This window comes from Oncorhynchus mykiss, chromosome 25 (genome assembly GCF_057628025.1).
Source record: "Oncorhynchus mykiss isolate SJ-2025 chromosome 25, ASM5762802v1, whole genome shotgun sequence".
Classification (NCBI taxonomy): Eukaryota; Metazoa; Chordata; class Actinopteri; order Salmoniformes; family Salmonidae; genus Oncorhynchus; species Oncorhynchus mykiss.
Window position 1 is genome coordinate 16,538,014 of NC_143046.1, and position 19,745 is coordinate 16,557,758.

At 45.4% G+C, this 19,745-nt stretch overlaps 1 protein-coding gene across 1 annotated transcript; it reads left to right on the plus strand.

Annotated features, from left to right (window-relative positions):
• Positions 1-11,419: 11,419 nt before the first annotated feature.
• On the plus strand, positions 11,420-15,979 carry LOC110504646 (zinc finger protein ubi-d4). The gene is made up of 10 exons (XM_021583411.3): positions 11,420-11,601; positions 12,320-12,480; positions 12,568-12,675; positions 12,786-12,979; positions 13,103-13,280; positions 13,388-13,522; positions 13,844-13,975; positions 14,279-14,391; positions 14,483-14,564; positions 14,670-15,979. Exons 1-10 carry the CDS (start codon positions 11,576-11,578, stop codon positions 14,756-14,758), a joined length of 1,218 nt encoding a protein of 405 aa, XP_021439086.1. The 5' UTR covers positions 11,420-11,575; the 3' UTR covers positions 14,759-15,979.
• Positions 15,980-19,745: the final 3,766 nt, after the last annotated feature.

The following is a 19,745-nucleotide window of genomic DNA, read 5'->3' on the forward strand; positions in this document are numbered from 1 at the left end:
CAACTATATTCAATGTGCGGGACAAAATTGAGGCCATGAAGTTGGAGCTCTTCTCTGACAACACACAGGTCTTTCCATCGTTGTATGATTTTTTGTGTGCAAATTAACTCAAGCTTACGGACAATGTCAAATGTGAAATAGCGAAGCACCTGAGAGAGTTCGGTGGTACTTTCCCAAAACGGATGACACAAACAACTGGATTCGTTATCCCTTTCATGCCCTGCCTCCAGTCCACTTACCGATATCTGAACAAGGAAGCCTCATCGAAATTGCAACACGAGGTTCTGTGAAAATTTAATTTATTCAGAAGCCACTGCCAGATTTCTGGATTGGGCTGCGCTCAGAGTATTCTGCCTTGGCAAATCGCGCTGTTAAGTTTTAAGACAATGATGCCCTTTGCAACCACATACCTACAGTGGGGATAACAAGTATTTGATACACTGCCGATTTTGCAGGTTTTCCTACTTACAAAGCATGTAGAGGTCTGTAATTTTTATCATAGGTATACTTCAATGGTGGGAGACGGAATCTAAAACAAAAATCCAGAAATTCACATTGTATGATTTTTAAGTAATTAATTTGCATTTGGATTCCGTCTCCCACCATTGAAGTATACCTATGATAAAAAATTACAGACCTCTACATGCTTTGTAAGTAGGAAAACTTGCAAAATCGGCAGTGTATCAAATACTTGTTCTCCCCACTGTATGTGAGAGTAGATTCTCCATCCCCACTAGCATGATAACTAAAAACAGGCACAGACTGTGTGGAAAAATACTGAGACTCTCTCCAATACAACCCAACATTGCAGAGTTATGTGCATCCTTCAAAGCACACCCTTCTCATTAACCTGTGGTAAGTTATTCACAATTTTTAGGAACAAATAAGGTTTTATTTGCAAGTTGGCTAAGTTAAGCCAATGTGCGGGAGCACTGGCTGGTCGGCCCAATTGAGGTAGTATATACATGAATGTATAGTTAAAGTGACTATGCATATATGACAAACAGAGAGTAGCAGCAACGTAAACGTGGGGTTCGGGGGGGAACACAATGCATATTGTCCAGGTAGCCATTTGATTACCTGTTCAGGAGTCTTATGGCTTGGGGGTAAAAACTGTTGAGAAGCTTTTTCTTGGCACTCCGGTACCGCTTGCCATGCTGATCCTCAACACTGGAGCTCCCCAGGGGTGCGTGCTCAGTCCCCTCCTGTACTCCCTGTTCACCCACGATTGCATGGCCAGGCACGACTCCAACACCATCATTAAGTTTTCAGACGACACAACAGTGGTAGGGCTGATCACCAACATTGACGAGACAGCCTATATGAAGGAGGTCAGAGATCTGGCCGGGTGGTGCCAGAATAACAACCTATCCCTCAACTTAACCAAGACTTAGGAGATGATTGTGGAACACAGGAAAAGGAGGAGCGAGCACGCCCCCATTCTCATCGACGGTCCTGTAGTGGAGCAGGTTGAGAGCTTCAAATTCCTTGGTGTCCACATTAACAACAAACTAGAATGGTCCAAACACACCAAGACAGTCGTGAAGAGGGCATGACAAACGCCTATTCCCCATCAGGAAAGTAAAAATATTTGGCATGGGTCCTGAGATCCTCACAAGGTTCTACAGCTGCAACATCGAGAGCATCACTGCCCGGTACGGCAATTGCTCGGCTTCCGACCGCAAGGCACTACAGAGGGTAGTGCGTACGGCCCAGTACATCACTGGGGCTAAGCTGCCTGCCATCCAGGACCTCTACACCAGGCGGTGTCAGAGGAAGGCCCTAAAAATTGTCAAAGACCCCAGCCACCCCAGTCATAGACTGTTCTCTCTACTACAGCATGGAAAGCAGTACCGGAGTGCCAAGTCTAAGACAAAAAGGCTTCTCAACAGTTTTTACCCCCAAGCCATTAGACTCCTGAACATGTAATCAAATGGCTACCCAGACTATTTGCATTGTGTGCCTCCCCCAACCCCTCTTTTACGCTGCTGATACTCTCTGTTTATCATATATGCATAGTCACTTTAACTATACATTCATGTACATACTACCTCAATTGGGCCGACCAACCAGTACTCCCGCACATTGGCTAACCGGGCTATCTGCATTGTGTCCCGCCACCCACCAACCCCTCTTTTACACTACTGCTACTCTTTGTTCATCATATGTGTATAGTCACTTTAACCAGATCTACATGTACATACTACCTCAATCAGCCCAACTAACCGGTGTCTGTATGTAGCCTCGCTACCTTTATTTTTCACTGTCTTTTTACTGTTGTTTTATTTCTTTACTTTTATTTTTCTTACTTACTGTTCACCTACTACCTTTTTGCACTATTGGTTAGAGCCTGTAAGTAAGCATTTCACTGTAAGGTCTACTACCCCTGTTGTATTCGGCGCACGTGACAAATAAACTTTGATTTGAAAAAGAGCAAAATAATTGATTATTAGAACTTTTTTTGTGCCCTGGTCCTATAAGAGCCTGGTTGTGACAAACTCACACTCATTCTTATGTTTAATAAATGTATCATATAGTGTGTGTGTGGCAGACTTACAATAATGGCAAAAAACAACATTTGAGAGTGCGCTGACCCTCTTGCTAGAGGAGGTACGCAGCTGGAGGTAGAATGTTTGAAGGGGTACGGGACTATAAAAAATTTGGGAACCACTGTTGTAGAGCATGAACCAGCAGGAGCGAGTCACTGCTTTTATGTTTACAGAGAACGTCAAGGTGATGTCCATGGTTAAGTCAAGGTGATGTCCAGGGTTACGCCAAGGTTCTTTGTACTCTGGGATGGGGACACCATGGAGTTGTCAACCGTGATGGAGAGGTCTTGGAGCAGGCAGGCCTTCCCCAGGAGGAAGAGCAGCTTCTGTCTTGTCGAGGTTGAGCTTGTGGTGTGCCAACATCCAAGCTGAGATACATGTAAGTCTGGCTGCACAGCTGATTGGCTAACATACGGTAAATGTAGAAATCATCTGACTAAACTGAACAAAAAGAAGAAGAAACTGTATTATGAAACAAGATAATTGATATAAAGAATGATAGTAAAAGCTTTGGAGCAAATGTTGGGAAAAAAGGCAAACCTGGCTCCATCATTCATTGGATCAGATGGCTAATTCATCACAAACCCCACTGATATTGCCTACTACTTTAAGGATTTTTTCATTGACAAGGGTAGCAAACTTAGGCATGACAAGCCAACAACAAATTCTGAACCTATATAACTGACAAAATTATGAAAGACAAGCATTGTAATTTTGAATTCCGTAAAGTGAGTATGGAAGAGGTGAAAAAAGTTGTTGTCTATCAATAATGGCGAGCCACCTGGGTCTGACAACTTGGATGGAAAATGACTGAGGATGATAGCAGACTCCTATTTGCCATCTCTTCAATCTAAGCCTACAGGAAATTGTGTGCCCTCAGTCCGGGAGGGAAGAAAAAGTCATTCCGTTCCCAAAAATAGCATAGCACTCTTTACTGGTTCAAACAGCCGACCAATCAGCCTGTTACCGACCCTTAGTAAACTTTAGGAAAGAATTGTGTTTGACCAGATACAATGTTATTTCACAATAAACAAATGAACAACAGATTTTACACAAGTTTATAGGGAAGGGCATTCAACATGTACACAAATGACTGATGATTGGCTGAGAGAAAGGTATAATTAAAAGATTGTGGGAGTTGTTTTGTAAGACTTCTGTGCAGCCTATGACATTATTGATCATAATCTGCTGCTGGAAAAATGTATGTGATATGGCTTTACATCCCCTGCTACAGGGGCGGCAGGTAGCCTAGTGGTTAGAGAGTTGGGCCAGTAACCGAAAGGTTGCTAGATCAAGGTCAAGATCTGTCATTCTTCCCCTGAACAAGGCAGTTAACCCACTGTTCCTAAGCCGTCATTGTAAATAAGAACGTGTTCTTCACTGACTTGCCTAGTTGAATAAAGGTAAAAAAAATTATATGTATATTGTGGATTGAGAGTTACCTGTGTAACAGAACACAGAGAGTATTCTTTAATGGAAGACTATAACATAATCCAGGTAGAGTCAGGCATTCCCCAGGGTAGCTGTCTAGGCCCCTTACTTTTTTCAATCTTTACTAATGAGTACTCTGAGTAAAGCCTGTGTGTCTATTTATGCTGATTACTCAACACTATACACATCAGCTGAAGTGAAATCACTGCAGCACTTATCATAGAGCTGCAGTCTGTTTCAGAATGGGTGGCAAGAAATAAGTTAGCCCTAAATATTTCAAAAACTAAAAGCAATGTATTTGGGACAAATCATTCACTAAACCCTAAACCTCAATTAAATATTCTAATGAATAATATGGAAATTGTGCATGTTCAGGAGACTAAACTGCTTGGAGTAACCCTGGATTGTAAACTGTCATGGACTAAACACATTGATGCAATAGTAGCTAAGATGGAGAGGTCTGTCCATAATAAAGCACTACTCTGAATTCTTAACAATGCTATGAACAAGGCAGGTCCTACAGGCCCTAGTTTTTCCGCACCTGGACTACTGTCCAGTTGTGTGGTCAGATGCCAGAACAGTGCAGCACGGCTGGCCCTTAAATGTGCACAGAGAGCTAACATTAATAATATGCATGTCAATCTCTCCTGGCTCAAAGTAGAGGAGAGATTGACTTCATCACTGCCTGTATTTGACATGTTGAATGCACCGAGCTGTCTTTCTAAACTACTAGCACACAGCTAGGAAACCCATGTATACCCCACAAGACATGCCACTAGAGGTCTCTACATGGTCCCCAAGTCCAGAACAGACTATGGGAGGTACACAGTACTACATAGAGCCATGACCACATGGCTTTCTGGCAGTTTGCTGTCAGTTTGCCAACTGAGTTCCTGTGTTCATCTTCCTCTCTAATGGATTTTCTTCAGAGTTCTGGCAGAGACTGGACCCCAATGCCTCCCCCTGCCCCAGAGGAACTATGTGCTTTCACCAAAATCTACAGCCCTCTCCACTTCCTTCTCTCCCTCCAGGTGGGTAAACTACAGTACCCACCAGGCTCAGCCAAACATACACCCTGTTGGTTAGTAAGTCAGTTGACAATAGACAACAGATTATCTCCACAAAATAGTGTACTGCGCTATTTTAATTTCAGCCACCACACAACACAGTGGACAAACTCCAATAACACCTTTTGGAAAGTTGTTACACTGAGTGGGGTATGTGACTGTGTCCTTTATTCTCCAGATCAGTGAGGTGAAACTGGACAGGTGTAAGATGCGGTGAAACTGGACAGGTGTAAGGTGTGGTCACACAAAGAAGGCTTCTTGCACATACTGAGTCTGACTAACGCAGGGGTGAAAATTCACCTCAAATTGGAAGGAGAAACATACCAGAGAATATTTAGGTATATTCTCATTCTATTATTACTGCCACTGAATATATTTCATGTGTGTATATTGTGGAATAATATTATGTTATTTGTGTATTTTACTCTGGTTTTTCTTAGTGGGAAGGCAGAGAGACTCGCCCTGAAGGACCAGACTGCGACCATGGACGTTCCTCCTTCTATCATGCGGTCAGTATTACTCCAATGCCTCTTGTCATCGTGTAGGTTGGAGAGAGTTTACCTCTATCATTCACACTACATCATATTGTAATTATGTGTGTGTGTCTGTATGTGTTGGTCCTGCAGGCCTCCCATGTCATTGGGAGCAGGCCCGTGGTGCCAGCGAGGCCATCCTGTGGTGGGATGTCTCTACTTATCCTGCCTGAGGCCATGGAGAGAGGCCTGTATGGGGAGCTGAACCTCCTACCAGTCACAGTTCTCACCCCCTGTGTATTACAGTACTCAAACCTGGCAACCAGAGTCACACGTATACAGATATCCTTTATCAGTCACATCAATCACACTCACACATATATCCCCTTGCTTTGGGGGCTAGTTGTTTAGATAAAACCATTTGAAAGATGTCTGACTAGTGACAGTAGACCCTTATTCCTACTGAACCATCAGTCTTTAACCCCAGTGGTACGTGGTGCTTTACAGCCCAGTAACTTTCCCCTGCTGGGGCCCTCAGCCTTCCTACAGCGTAAAACATATCCTGATACACAAGTTAAACACCCACTCCTTGCAGTGAGGGATTGAGTCATATGGGGCATTAACCACATTTCCATAATTTAGCATTGAGTAGGCGTGACTATGCAAAGAGGTGGATGTAGCCTATTATCATCAATATTTAGAAATGTTTACATTCTGAAATGCCATCCACTGAACACTGTTTGTTATGTATTATAATGTTCAGACCAGAGCCTTGCTGACAAACTAATTATTATTTTCAGACCAGAGCCTTGCTGACAAACTAATTATTATTTTCAGACCAGAGCCTTGCTGACAAACTAATTTAGTGTGTGATGATTCTAACAATCTGCTAATTTCAAACAGTCATTCTTTCAACACTATCTTACCATTAACATTACCTTGCTACCACCTCTCAACAGATCCCCTCTGCAGTGACACTGTGTACAGTATAGACAGAGCACAGTGTCAGGAACCTGAGCCAGAATGGATCCCCTCTGTGGATCAGACCCTCTCTGTTCCTGTTCCTCCAGCACAGGTACCGATTCCTCTCCCAGCTCTCTGACTTCATGGGTGAGCAAATAAACTCAGCAAATAAACTCAACAAAAGCTCTGTGGTTCACTCAACAATAAAAATTAGTCTGTGTCTTACCACAGGCTTGACTCAAAGTCTCAACACAATATGATTTAACATGCAGTTACAGCTCACTGTGCTCAAGGCATAGGAAGCAGACCACAGTCAAACTCCTGTTGATCAAATTGTGATTCATTGAGACTTCATGAGTAACACCCACTGGAGTTAGAAGAGGTGGTTATATTTATGTTTACTCAAACACAATTATAAAGATCAAATCAAATTGTATTAATCACATGCCCCGAATACAACAGTTGTAGACCTTACCGTGAAATGCTTACTCACAAGCCCACAAACCAACAACGCAGTTCAAGAAAGAGTTAAGAAAATATTTACTAACTAAACGACAGTAAAAAAAATGTAATCAAAAGTAACACAATAAAATAACAATAACGAGGCTATATGCAGTACAGGGGGTACCGGTACCGAGTCAGTAAGTCGAGGTAATTTGTACATGTAGGTAGGGGTAAAGTGACTATGCATAGATAATAACCAGCGAGTAGCAGCAGTGTAAGAACAAGGCGGGTCAATGTAAATAGTCCAGGTGGCCATTTGATCAATTGTTCAGCAGTCTTATGTCTTGGGGGTAGAAGAGGTTAATGAGCCTTTTTGACCTAAACTTGGTGCTCCGGTGCCGCTTGCCGTGCGGTAGCAGAGAGAACAGTCTATGACTTGGGTGACTGGAGTCTGACAATTTTTAGGCCTTCCTCTGACACCGCCTAGTATATAGGTCCTGGATGGCAGGAAGCTTGGCCACAGTGATGTACTTGGCCGTACGCACTACCCTCTGTAGCACCTTATGGTCGAATGTCAAGCAGTTGCCATACAAGGCGGTGATGCAACCGGTCAGGATGCTCTCGATATTGTAGCTGAATAACTTTGAGGATCTGGGGACCCATGCCAAATCTTTTCAGTCTCCTGAGGGGGAAAAGGTATTGTTGTGCCCTCTTCACGACTGTCTTGGTGTGTTTGGAAAATGATAATTCATTGGAGATGTGGACACCAAGGAACTTGAAACTCTCAAACCGCTCCACTTCAGCCCCGTCGATGTTAATGAGGCCCTGTTCGGCCCTCCGTTTCCTGTAGTCCAGGATCAGCTCCTTTGTCTGGCTCACATGGAGGGAGAGGTTGTTGTCCTGGCACCACACTGCCAGGTCCCTGACCTCTTCCCTATAGGCTGTCTCATCGTTGTCGGGGATCAGGCCTACCAGTGTTGTCAGCAAACAATGATGGCGTTGGAGTCGTGCTTGGCCACGCAGTCGTGGGTGAACAGGGAGTACAGGAGCGGACTAGGCACGCACCTCTGAAGGGCCCCCGTGTTGAGGATCAGTGTGGAGGATGCGTTGTTACATACCCTTATCACCTGGGGGCCGTCCGTCAGGAAGTCCAGGATCCAGTTGCAGAGGGGGGTGTTTAGTCCCAGGGTCCTTACTTTAGTGATGAGCTTTGTGGGCACTATGGTGTTGAACGCTGAGCTGTAGTCAATGAATAGCATTTTCAAATAGGTGTTATTTTTGTCCAGGTGGGAAATGGCAGTGTGGGTTGCGATTGAGATTGCATCATCTGTGGATCTGTTGGGGCGGTGTAACAATCTTAGGCGTAGTGGGTGAGGAATCGAAACTGATATAAAACGAAACTGAGCGTCATAAAACAAATGCCCAAAACAGGAACCAAACCAAGATCGCACTACCACACATATAAAGTGGGAATAAACAAGCCCGCATGAAGAGCAGGCGGCCTACCGACTTAAATAGCCAAACATACAAAGAGCAGGCGGCCTACCGACTTAAATAGCCCAAACACACGAAGAGCAGGCGGCCTACCGACTTAAATAGCCAAACACACGAAGAGCAGGCGGCCTACCGACTTAAATAGCCCAAACATACAAAGAGCAGGCGGCCTACCGACTTAAATAGCCAAACATACGAAGAGCAGGCGGCCTACCGACTTAAATAGCCAAACATACGAAGAGCAGGCGGCCTACCGACTTAAATAGCCAAACATACGAAGAGCAGGCGGCCTACCGACTTAAATAGCCAAACACACGAAGAGCAGGCGGCCTACCGACTTAAATAGCCAAACATACGAAGAGCAGGCGGCCTACCGACTTAAATAGCCAAACATACGAAGAGCAGGCGGCCTACCGACTTAAATAGCCAAACACATGCAGAGCAGGCGGCCTACCGACTTAAATAGCCAAACACATGAAGAGCAGGCGACCTACGGCTTAAATAGCCAAACACATGAAGAGCAGGCGGCCTACCAACTTAAATAGCCAAACACATGAAGTGCAGGCAGCCTACCGACTTAAATAGCCAAACTAAAAGTCTAAACAAGAAACAGGTGAAACAAATCAGACCAAACCAGCAGAAAAGGGAAAAGGGGATCAGTGGCAGCTAGTAGGCCGGTGAGGACGACCGCCGAGCACCACCCGAACAGGAAGGGGGAGCCACCTTCGGTAGGAGTCGTGACAGACGGTATGTTAATTGGAGAGGGTCTAGGGTTTCTGGGATAATGGTGTTGATGTGAGCCATTTATATTATGATATGTTGTGTTATCATGATAAGTGGCCAAGCCTAACACTATGGCTGTGTTACTTCTGTGATATATTCCAGATTGTACAGGAGATGAGTTGAGTTCAGTATTATAAATACTCTTGTAGCCGTGGAAATGGTATGTGAGCTTATGATTTACTAGTCCTGTGTTTACCACTGTGTTCCTTAGGCGGACACACTCACCAGCAGCAGACCTTCCAAGAACTATGCAAGTGGCAAGGAAATCTGAACCTGTTGACGTTTCTGTTCTCTTGCATAATAACAGTCCATTTATTGTATTTGTTTAGTATTGTGATATTTATGAATTACAAAATGAATATGTATTTTTATATGATATGAATGCAAATTAAAACTGGAAGACACACAGAGACATTGTTTTTGCCAGTGATTTATTTATTTTATGGATTAAACCATTAAGCACCACTATCAAAGGAAACAGTAGACAGCAGTGTACTCAGAGAGTACTCGCTCTTCCCTGGACCGGTGGTCGCCATGGAGGGCATGAATACCTCAGGGAGGAAGTTGGTAGCATCTAAACTCTGAGGGGAGAGGGATTCTTCTAAAACATCTTTGTTTGATTTCCTGGATCCTGATCAAGCCTATTCCAGGACTAAAAACTCTGTTGGAGATTCTCAAGCTGACCGGTATGACTTCATGGAGATTCTCAAGCTGACCGGTATGACTTCATGGAGATTCTCAAGCTGACCGGTATGACTTCATGGAGATTCTCACGCTGACCGGTATGACTTCATGGAGATTCTCAAGCTGACCGGGTTGGCTTCATGGAGATTCTCAAGCTGACCGGTTTGACTTCATGGAGATTATCAAGCTGACCGGTATGACTTCATGGAGATTCTCAAGCTGACCGGTATGACTTCATGGAGATTCTCAAGCTGACCGGTTTGACTTCATGGAGATTCTCAAGCTGACCGGTATGACTTCATGGAGATTCTCAAGCTGACCGGTATGACTTCATGGAGATTATCAAGCTGACCGGTATGACTTCATGGAGATTATCAAGCTGACTGGTATGACTTCATGGAGATTCTCAAGCTGACCGGTTTGACTTCATGGAGATTCTCAAGCTGACCGGTTTGACTTCATGGAGATTCTCAAGCTGACCGGTATGACTTCATGGAGATTCTCACGCTGACCGGTATGACTTCATGGAGATTCTCACGCTGACCGGTATGACTTCATGGAGATTCTCACGCTGACCGGTATGACTTCATGGAGATTCTCAAGCTGACCGGTATGACTTCATGGAGATTCTCACGCTGACCGGTATGACTTCATGGACATGCTCAAGCTAACCGGTATGACTTCATGAAGATGCTCAAGACACCCTCTCCCTACATCCCCTCTGATGGCCTGACCTTTGACCCCCTGGTGGACCTCATCAACGTCATTGTCGGGGACCTCCCCGACGTCTGCATACTGGTCAGTAGAATTGACCTCTCTTTATGAGGTAACATACACACACGCTTGCTCTCTGACTGAAGTTTGTATGTTTATGCCTTACATCTCCTCTCTAACCCACAGCTGGGACCCTTTGTGGACTCCAAACATGAGCAGATAGAGGTACCTTTTCCTTTTCTCTTGGTTGCTGACTCTATAGTTAGTTTTACATATCTAGGATGTTGACTTGCATTTTATATCAGAAGATGATTGTTTTTTTCTTTCTTTACGTGTGACAGAAGTTTCTGTTGACCGAGACGTTTGATGCCATCTTCTCCAGATGTGTAGGGAGCATCGTGAAAGGCACCGAGGGTAAATATGACTTTACATTAACCTATCCACCACACACACTGCCTCATTTTACACCCTACATACCAACCACATTAGCTCAAATGCTTCCCTTGCAGTTGTAAATAGTTCTACTTCCTCCTCTGTTGATTGTCGGTTTGTATTTGTTCCCCCCCGAGAGAGATGTCCACCATCACTTAATTTACCCACAACCCCCTTTCACCCTGCCGGACCTCCACAAGGACGATGAGAAGGTCATTAAAGTGTGCTTGTTATCCTACCGAATCACTACTTATTTTACAGTGTAGTTTTCCTGAGACATGTTGGACACTTCAATGATTATCAGTCATACATTCTGATTCTCACACTCTTCTTGTCAATAAATAATTATTTCTCAATCTGCTTATTGTGTTGTATTTATTTTCAGCTGACATTGTTCAACCAGTGATTTTTCTGCTACAAATTGCTCAAGTTTACATGAGAATACTCAAAAGGACCTTTGTTTTGATTAACTGGAAATGGATATTGAAACCAGCTACACGCGCAGGCGCAATGGACATTTTGACGACTGCACTGAGCAAACATGGCGGCGGCCGTAGATAGTGTTGTGTAAGTTGTCCTTAATTTTTTGGACGAGTAGGAGCATGTGACACTTTCAGAGATGTAGGCCCCGACGTAGGAGTTGACAATGTGTTGGAAATGATGGAGAAAATTACTATTTGCCCTCTAGTTGACTTTACAGCAATGCCTTGTCTATACGTAGATGGCCAACTAGCTATGGCTATTGTTTCTCTTTGCTAACTAGCTAGCAAGTTTAGCTAGCTTATATTAGACAACAATGCTTCAGTTGAAAACGATTGTCCTTTGTTAACGTACAGTAAACTGTTTCAGTACAAGATTGAAATGTATAAACGGTCGACAGATTATGGTGTTTAAATTGCACCTAACGTTAACTAATAGCTACGTAGCTAGCTTTATAAATAGGCCCATCGTTCACTGAGACCAGCGCAGCTACCTTGCCAACAATTCAAGTGCACCCTGTCTGCGGTTCTGCATTGTCTACCTACAGTCTCTGTATTGTTCGCTACAGCAGCCAAGTGTTTTCGTACATTTGCTCATAGCTTTTCCAACATCGTTAATCAGACTCTGTGGAATACACAGAGAGGTTTGATTGTTGTAAAACTGTAGCTAGATATTATCCTGTAATATTACAGGGAACGGAGTGGTCCTGTACAACAATACAGGATTATTCATTTTGAAGTGGTTAGATTAGCCACCATAATCATTTCTAGTCTAACATGAGTGTGATTGTGCTTTCTTGTTTCAGGCTCGGTGAGCAGTACTATAAGGATGCTATGGAACAGTGCCACAGCTATAATGCTCGTCTGTGTGCTGAGAGGAGCATCCTTATGCCTTTCATTGACTCTCAGACAGGTGTTGCTCAAAGCAACTGTTACATCTGGATGGAGAAGAGACACAGGAGTGCAGGTCTGTAGCAAAGACACACTTGCTCGCACACACACATTCACTCTCCTGAAAGCACACTTTAATGATCAACTTTTTTTTGTTGATCAGGCATGGCTCCTGGGCAGCTGTATAGCTATCCGTCTCGACGCTGGAGGAAGAAACGACGGTCCCACCCTCCTGAGGACCCCCGTTTGGCCTTCCCCCCTGTCAAATCAGGTACAATTCCTCCTCATATGACTTTTTATTGGTTCTTCTTTATGTGTCAGAGGGAATAGTGTGGTCTTCTGTCTCCTCTGTATTGAATAAGCCTCTATCTCTCTGTGTAGCGGAGCTGGAGCTGGGTCTGAAACGGGATGCCGTGGGAGCGGTGGACGGCAGCAGCCTGGAGGCCTTGCTGAAGGGGGAGCCCCTGGAGAGGAGGGGCCCACCGGACCCCCGGGCCCCGGAAGACAACCCAGCCACACCTGAACCTGTGGCTGCCATGGTCTCCAGCCACACCTCCTCTGGACGCATCCGCAAGGTTAGATGGGACCAATGCACATTTTACAAACCAGACTCCTAATACTCTGTACAAAAAGGTTTGAGTTTCTCCCAATAGTCTGTCAGTGCACCAATATTATCTGAAACTCTACTCTCCTTTCAGAGGGTTCTGGACCACGATGACTACCTGGATGATCTGGATGATGAGGACTTTGAGGATGAGACCCCCAAGAGACGAGGGAAGGGCAAGTCCAAGGGTCGTGGAGTGGGAAATGGAAAGAAGAAACTGGAGGCAGCTGCTGCAGCCTTGGAGGAGCAGGACAAACCATACGCCTGTGACAGTGAGTATACGTTTATTTGATGTAAATTCTGATGCGTGTATGCGTGATGCAAATCCAGTTGTTGATGTGTGTGATGACTTACACCATGATGCTGTGTGTGTTTGCAGTCTGTGGGAAGCGCTACAAGAACCGTCCGGGCCTGAGCTACCACTACACACACTCCCATCTGGCGGAGGAAGAGGGGGAGGACAGAGAGGAGATCGAGTCCCCTCCCCCCCGGCGCCAGCCTGAGGCGCACAAGAGTGAGTCACTGTTTGGAATGATAGCCACTGGAATCACCGTCTACTATAGAGATGGTCGTTTCTATTATAGATGGCGAATCACTCCTGCTTATCTCATGATACCAGACCTGGGTCAAATGCAGGTCTTAATAGTTGAGGTGCGCTTCATTTACAACAATGGATTAGTCCCAAAAGTGCATACCCAAAGCTAAATGAAGTGCACCTCAAGAGTGAGTCAAACTATTGCAAAGTTAGTCACTCTACTCTGGTTCCAGAGGGATATCAGTATTCTAGGGCAGTGTCAGTGTATTGTCTATCTCTCTGTCTCCTCTCTTATTCCAGCCCCTAAGAAAGGCCCTAACGGTCTGGCCCTGCCCAACGACTACTGCGACTTCTGTCTGGGAGACTCCGCCCACAACCAGAAGACCGGCCAGTCAGAAGAGCTAGTGTCCTGCTCAGACTGCGGACGCTCTGGTACGAACCTCCCACCCATGTCCCCATTTCTATTAAAGGGATAGTTCAGGCAAAATCTATTTAACCTGACTTGTGTCTGAAGGCCCATAGTGACAGAGTCCACAATAATCCATTATTTATTTTTGCCACAGCCAGGAGTTAGCATTGTCAAAATTCATAAATGTAAACAGCCAAACTAATGTTAGCAATACTAGACTATAATGTAGTCCTCTGGCTCTGTTTGTGTTCTGTTGATGTATTTAAACCTTTATTTAGCCCGGTTGGTAAGTCATTGAGAAGAGACCTGTGTCTGTCTCCCTTCAGGTCACCCGTCCTGCCTGCAGTTCACAGATGTGATGATGGCAGCTGTGAAGACGTACCGCTGGCAGTGTATTGAGTGCAAGTGCTGCAACGTCTGTGGTACCTCAGAGAACGACGTGAGTGCTGCTCCACCTCTGCCTTTTCATACTTCTCGTTTTCTTTGTGTTGTTTTATCACACACACTGCTTCTGTTTCTCTGTCTGTCAGGACCAGCTGCTGTTCTGTGATGACTGTGATCGAGGATACCACATGTACTGCCTCAACCCTCCTATGACTGAGCCCCCAGAAGGTATGTCACAGTCTAACCACAACTCCTGCTTGACTTCAATGAAGCCCACTTGTTAATGTTGTACTGGTGAGTTTAAACTCTCTCTTTCTCTCTGTGTGTTTCCAGGTAGTTGGAGTTGTCACCTTTGCCTGGCGCTGCTGAAGGACAAGGCATCCATATACAAACAGCAGAGCCCCACCACAGAGGATGAATAGGGGTTAGTTATTAGTATCTTTGGGGCCACCCCAGAGTAACCCACCCTGCCCTCAGCCAGGGGACCCCACCTTACCACCCCACACAAGGACAGTAAGCCCTCACACCCTGGTCCACACCCCTTAATGACCAGGAGCTAAGGTCTGGGTCTGATTGGGGACTGGAAAGGAGGGAGTTCTCTCACCACAACCCTGTCGGCAAGCCCCACCCCTTCCCGTCTCTCCTCCTATCATGGCTGTTATCTCCCCTGGACTGTTACACACTCTGCAGAGACTACCGTTACCACTGTCTCTACAGAGTTCATGTTATAAAGAAAGGATTAGCATCTCACGCTAACTATTCCCCAACTCCTCCTCCCCCCCTCTCCTTTATATGGTGTGGACTGCTAAGACAGGCAGTGTGCTTAATTTGTTGCCAAATTATCTATTTTTACTTGTTCTAAAAATAACCAAGTGTTTTGATTTATGGATTTCAAAATATGATCACGTGGTTGAGGGATATTAATAGTGGACTTTTGTAGTGAAGTTTTGTCTGTCTACTTCTTTTGGATGTTTTTAAAAACATTTATCTCAAAGGTTTTCCTGCAACAACAAAAAAAACAAAGGAACCTCTGGCGCCAAGGTCCATATGCTGTGTCCCAAATTACACTCTATTCGCTACATTGTGCACTTCTTTTGACCAAGGTCCAATAAGGTGCCTTTTGGGAGGCAACCGTAGTCATTCTATTGTGACTGAATCACATCCTACTGCTGGCCTGATTTTAAATCTAACATTATTGATCATTTGTCAGCTATCATCTTTAAGGTTTTTGTAGCTGTTCATATCTGTGCCACAATGAGCGAGGCACATTGCATGCAGACTTGCACATGTACTTGAGTTCGAATGCACACACACTCAATTCTTTAGACTTTGATTTATTATATTTTTACATTTTATATATCACTTGATATTCCATGGGGTTGGGGATTTTTTTCTAGTAGAATTTTGTAAAGTACCGGTATATACTTACAACGTCAATGGAAAACAATCATATAACACAATGTCAGTACTGTATGACCTTTTGTATTTGTTTTAAGTGACATTTAGGTTGATTTTCTTTTGTGATATCATGTTAATGATCTCCATAATGAGTATTTATGGTAAATAATGTATTTTTATTTACTTTTTTTTTGTATTGAAACTGCTTTTGCCCTATTAAAATGTCAATGTATCTGCTAACAAAACTGTATTGGAAAATGTGTCTTAGGGAAGTGACATGGACATATAGGCAATCCCCAAGCTTCTGTTCATACTTCAGCAATTGGCACATCCAAAATTTACAAGAAACTCGGGGAGGGGTACATTTTGGCTAAATTATGTAAACTATAAAAGGAGGGGAAACTGCAAAGTAGATTATTGCACAGACTGGTATTTCACTCAACACTCATTCTCTAAAAACTGGATGCTCCGAAGTATTTACAGCGATGAAAACAGTGCAATCAGTCCAAATGTGAGTGAATAAAACATGCTGAACACTACATACATGAAGAGTGATACTACAAACATACAATGATGTATGGTTACTGCTGTGGCACTCCTAAAAGCAATACAATAGTGGGTCTTAAAGGTCCAATGCAGATATTTTTTACCTCAAAATCAAATGATTTAGAACAATTAAGTAACTTACTGTGATTGTTTTAAATTAAAATGGTCAAAAAGAGGTTTATTGGTCTATTAACTAATTTACTGCCTGGTGATGTCGCCATGGAAGGCCAAAACTCCAGCCCACCGAAACAGGCTGAAATTTCAGGCTGTCTTTTCAAACCGCTCTTACACTAAAAGGGCATTATCATTGTTTTCACAATTTCACAGTGTTATTCCATCCTCATAGTGTGGAAATATATAAAACGGGAATATCACGTTTTTGACTTCACTGGGCCTTTAACACTTTCACACTAAATAATATGATTCCTCATTGTCATTATGTAACTGTAAACTGTAGATAGATTCAATACATTATACATTCATTGTGTGAAGTGCATGTTCTCAAATAGTAATCTTGAAATATCACATTTTTCTGTATAAAACTATCTAAAAGATCCAGTTTGCAATATGTATCAAATATCAAATGTGATCAATGTCAACAAGTGAAAATTTCACATCAAATAGTATCATAAATCATACTAAAATGTGTGGGAACCTGGCCTACAGTCGATGGAACCTGGCCTACAGTCGATGGAAACCTGGCCTACAGTCGATGGGAACCTGGCCTACAGTCGATGGAACCTGGCCTACAGTCGATGGAACCTGGCCTACAGTCGATGGGAACCTGGCCTACAGTCGATGGAACCTGGCCTACAGTCGATGGGAACCTGGCCTACAGTCGATGGAAACCTGGCCTACAGTCGATGGAACCTGGCCTACAGTCGATGGAACCTTGCCTACAGTCGATGGGAACCTGGCCTACAGTCGATGGAACCTGGCCTACAGTCGATGGAACCTGGCCTACAGTCGATGGAAACCTGGCCTACAGTCGATGGGAACCTGGCCTACAGTCGATGGAACCTGGCCTACAGTCGATGGAACCTGGCCTACAGTCGATGGGAACCTGGCCTACAGTCGATGGAACCTGGCCTACAGTCGATGGGAACCTGGCCTACAGTCGATGGAAACCTGGCCTACAGTCGATGGGAACCTGGCCTACAGTCGATGGAAACCTGGCCTACAGTCGATGGGAACCTGGCCTACAGTCGATGGAACCTGGCCTACAGTCGATGGGAACCTGGCCTACAGTCGATGGAACCTGGTCTACAGTCGATGGGAACCTGGCCTACAGTCGATGGGAACCTGGCCTACAGTCGATGGAACCTGGCCTACAGTCGATGGGAACCTGGCCTACAGTCGATGGGAACCTGGCCTACAGTCGATGGGAACCTGGCCTACAGTCGATGGAAACCTGGCCTACAGTCGATGGGAACCTGGCCTACAGTCGATGGAACCTGGCCTACAGTCGATGGGAACCTGGCCTACAGTCGATGGAACCTGGCCTACAGTCGATGGGAACCTGGCCTACAGTCGATGGGAACCTGGCCTACAGTCGATGGAACCTGGCCTACAGTCGATGGGAACCTGGCCTACAGTCGATGGGAACCTGGCCTACAGTCGATGGAACCTGGCCTACAGTCGATTGGAACCTGGCCTACAGTCGATGGGAACCTGGCCTACAGTCGATGGGAACCTGGCCTACAGTCGATGGAACCTGGCCTACAGTCGATGGGAACCTGGCCTACAGTCGATGGGAACCTGGCCTACAGTCGATGGAACCTGGCCTACAGTCGATGGAACCTTGCCTACAGTCGATGGGAACCTGGCCTACAGTCGATGGGAACCTGGCCTACAGTCGATGGAACCTTGCCTACAGTCGATGGGAACCTGGCCTACAGTCGATGGGAACCTGGCCTACAGTCAATGGGAACCTGGCCTACAGTCGATGGGAACCTGGCCTACAGTCGATGGAACCTGGTCTACAGTCGATGGGAACCTGGCCTACAGTCGATGGAAACCTGGCCTACAGTCGATGGGAACCTGGCCTACAGTCGATGGGAACCTGGCCTACAGTCGATGGAACCTGGCCTACAGTCGATGGAACCTGGCCTACAGTCGATGGAACCTGGCCTACAGTCGATGGGAACCTGGCCTACAGTCGATGGAACCTGGCCTACAGTCGATGGGAACCTGGCCTACAGTCGATGGAACCTGGCCTACAGTCGATGGAACCTTGCCTACAGTCGATGGGAACCTGGCCTACAGTCGATGGGAACCTGGCCTACAGTCGATGGGAACCTGGCCTACAGTCGATGGAACCTGGCCTACAGTCGATGGAACCAGGCCTACAGTCGATGGGAACCTGGCCTACAGTCAATGGGAACCTGGCCTACAGTCGATGGGAACCTGGCCTACAGTCGATGGAACCTGGTCTACAGTCGATGGGAACCTGGCCTACAGTCGATGGAAACCTGGCCTACAGTCGATGGGAACCTGGCCTACAGTCGATGGGAACCTGGCCTACAGTCGATGGAACCTGGCCTACAGTCGATGGAACCTGGCCTACAGTCGATGGAACCTGGCCTACAGTCGATGGGAACCTGGCCTACAGTCGATGGAACCTGGCCTACAGTCGATGGAACCTGGCCTACAGTCGATGGGAACCTGGCCTACAGTCGATGGAACCTGGCCTACAGTCGATGGGAACCTGGCCTACAGTCGATGGAACCTGGCCTACAGTCGATGGAAACCTGGCCTACAGTCGATGGAACCTGGCCTACAGTCGATGGAACCTGGCCTACAGTCGATGGAACCTGGCCTACAGTCGATGGAACCTGGCCTACAGTCGATGGAACCTGGCCTACAGTCGATGGAACCTGGCCTACAGTCGATGGAACCTGGCCTACAGTCGATGGAACCTGGCCTACAGTCGATGGGAACCTGGCCTACAGTCGATGGAACCTGGCCTACAGTCGATGGGAACCTGGCCTACAGTCGATGGAACCTGGCCTACAGTCGATGGAACCTGGCCTACAGTCGATGGAACCTGGCCTACAGTCGATGGGAACCTGGCCTACAGTCGATGGAAGCCAACTGAGTGGCTTTTCTGGCGGCTCTGTGTCTGTGGTGTCGGGATCATCACTGCCACCTGGCTCGTGCACCTCTTAGACGTAACAGGTGCGTTTCCCCCAGGGTTTATTCATACCAATGGGAGTCCCGTCATTCATTTAATTCATACATAAAATACTAGTGGTTTAGTCAATCATCACACCTGTTTAATTATTAAATTATCTTGCAATAATATTATGAAAACAATGTGATTTCTTGTTATAAGCTGATAATATTTAATCATATTTCCTTTTAGGAAGTAATTTATGCTGCTCTATGCTGACAGACTCCCAGCCCCAGGGATGTTGTTGGGGACTTTCCCTGGTCTAAGAGAGAACTAATGCAGGAGAGAGAAGA

Coding starts and splice junctions, on each gene's coding strand:
- LOC110504646 (XM_021583411.3), top strand. CDS start 11,576: ATGGCGGCGGCCGTAGATAGTGTTGT. Junction 11,602..12,319: donor GCGGCCGTAGATAGTGTTGT/GTAAGTTGTCCT, acceptor TTCTTGTTTCAG/GCTCGGTGAGCAGTACTATA. Junction 14,565..14,669: donor TATGACTGAGCCCCCAGAAG/GTATGTCACAGT, acceptor GTGTGTTTCCAG/GTAGTTGGAGTTGTCACCTT.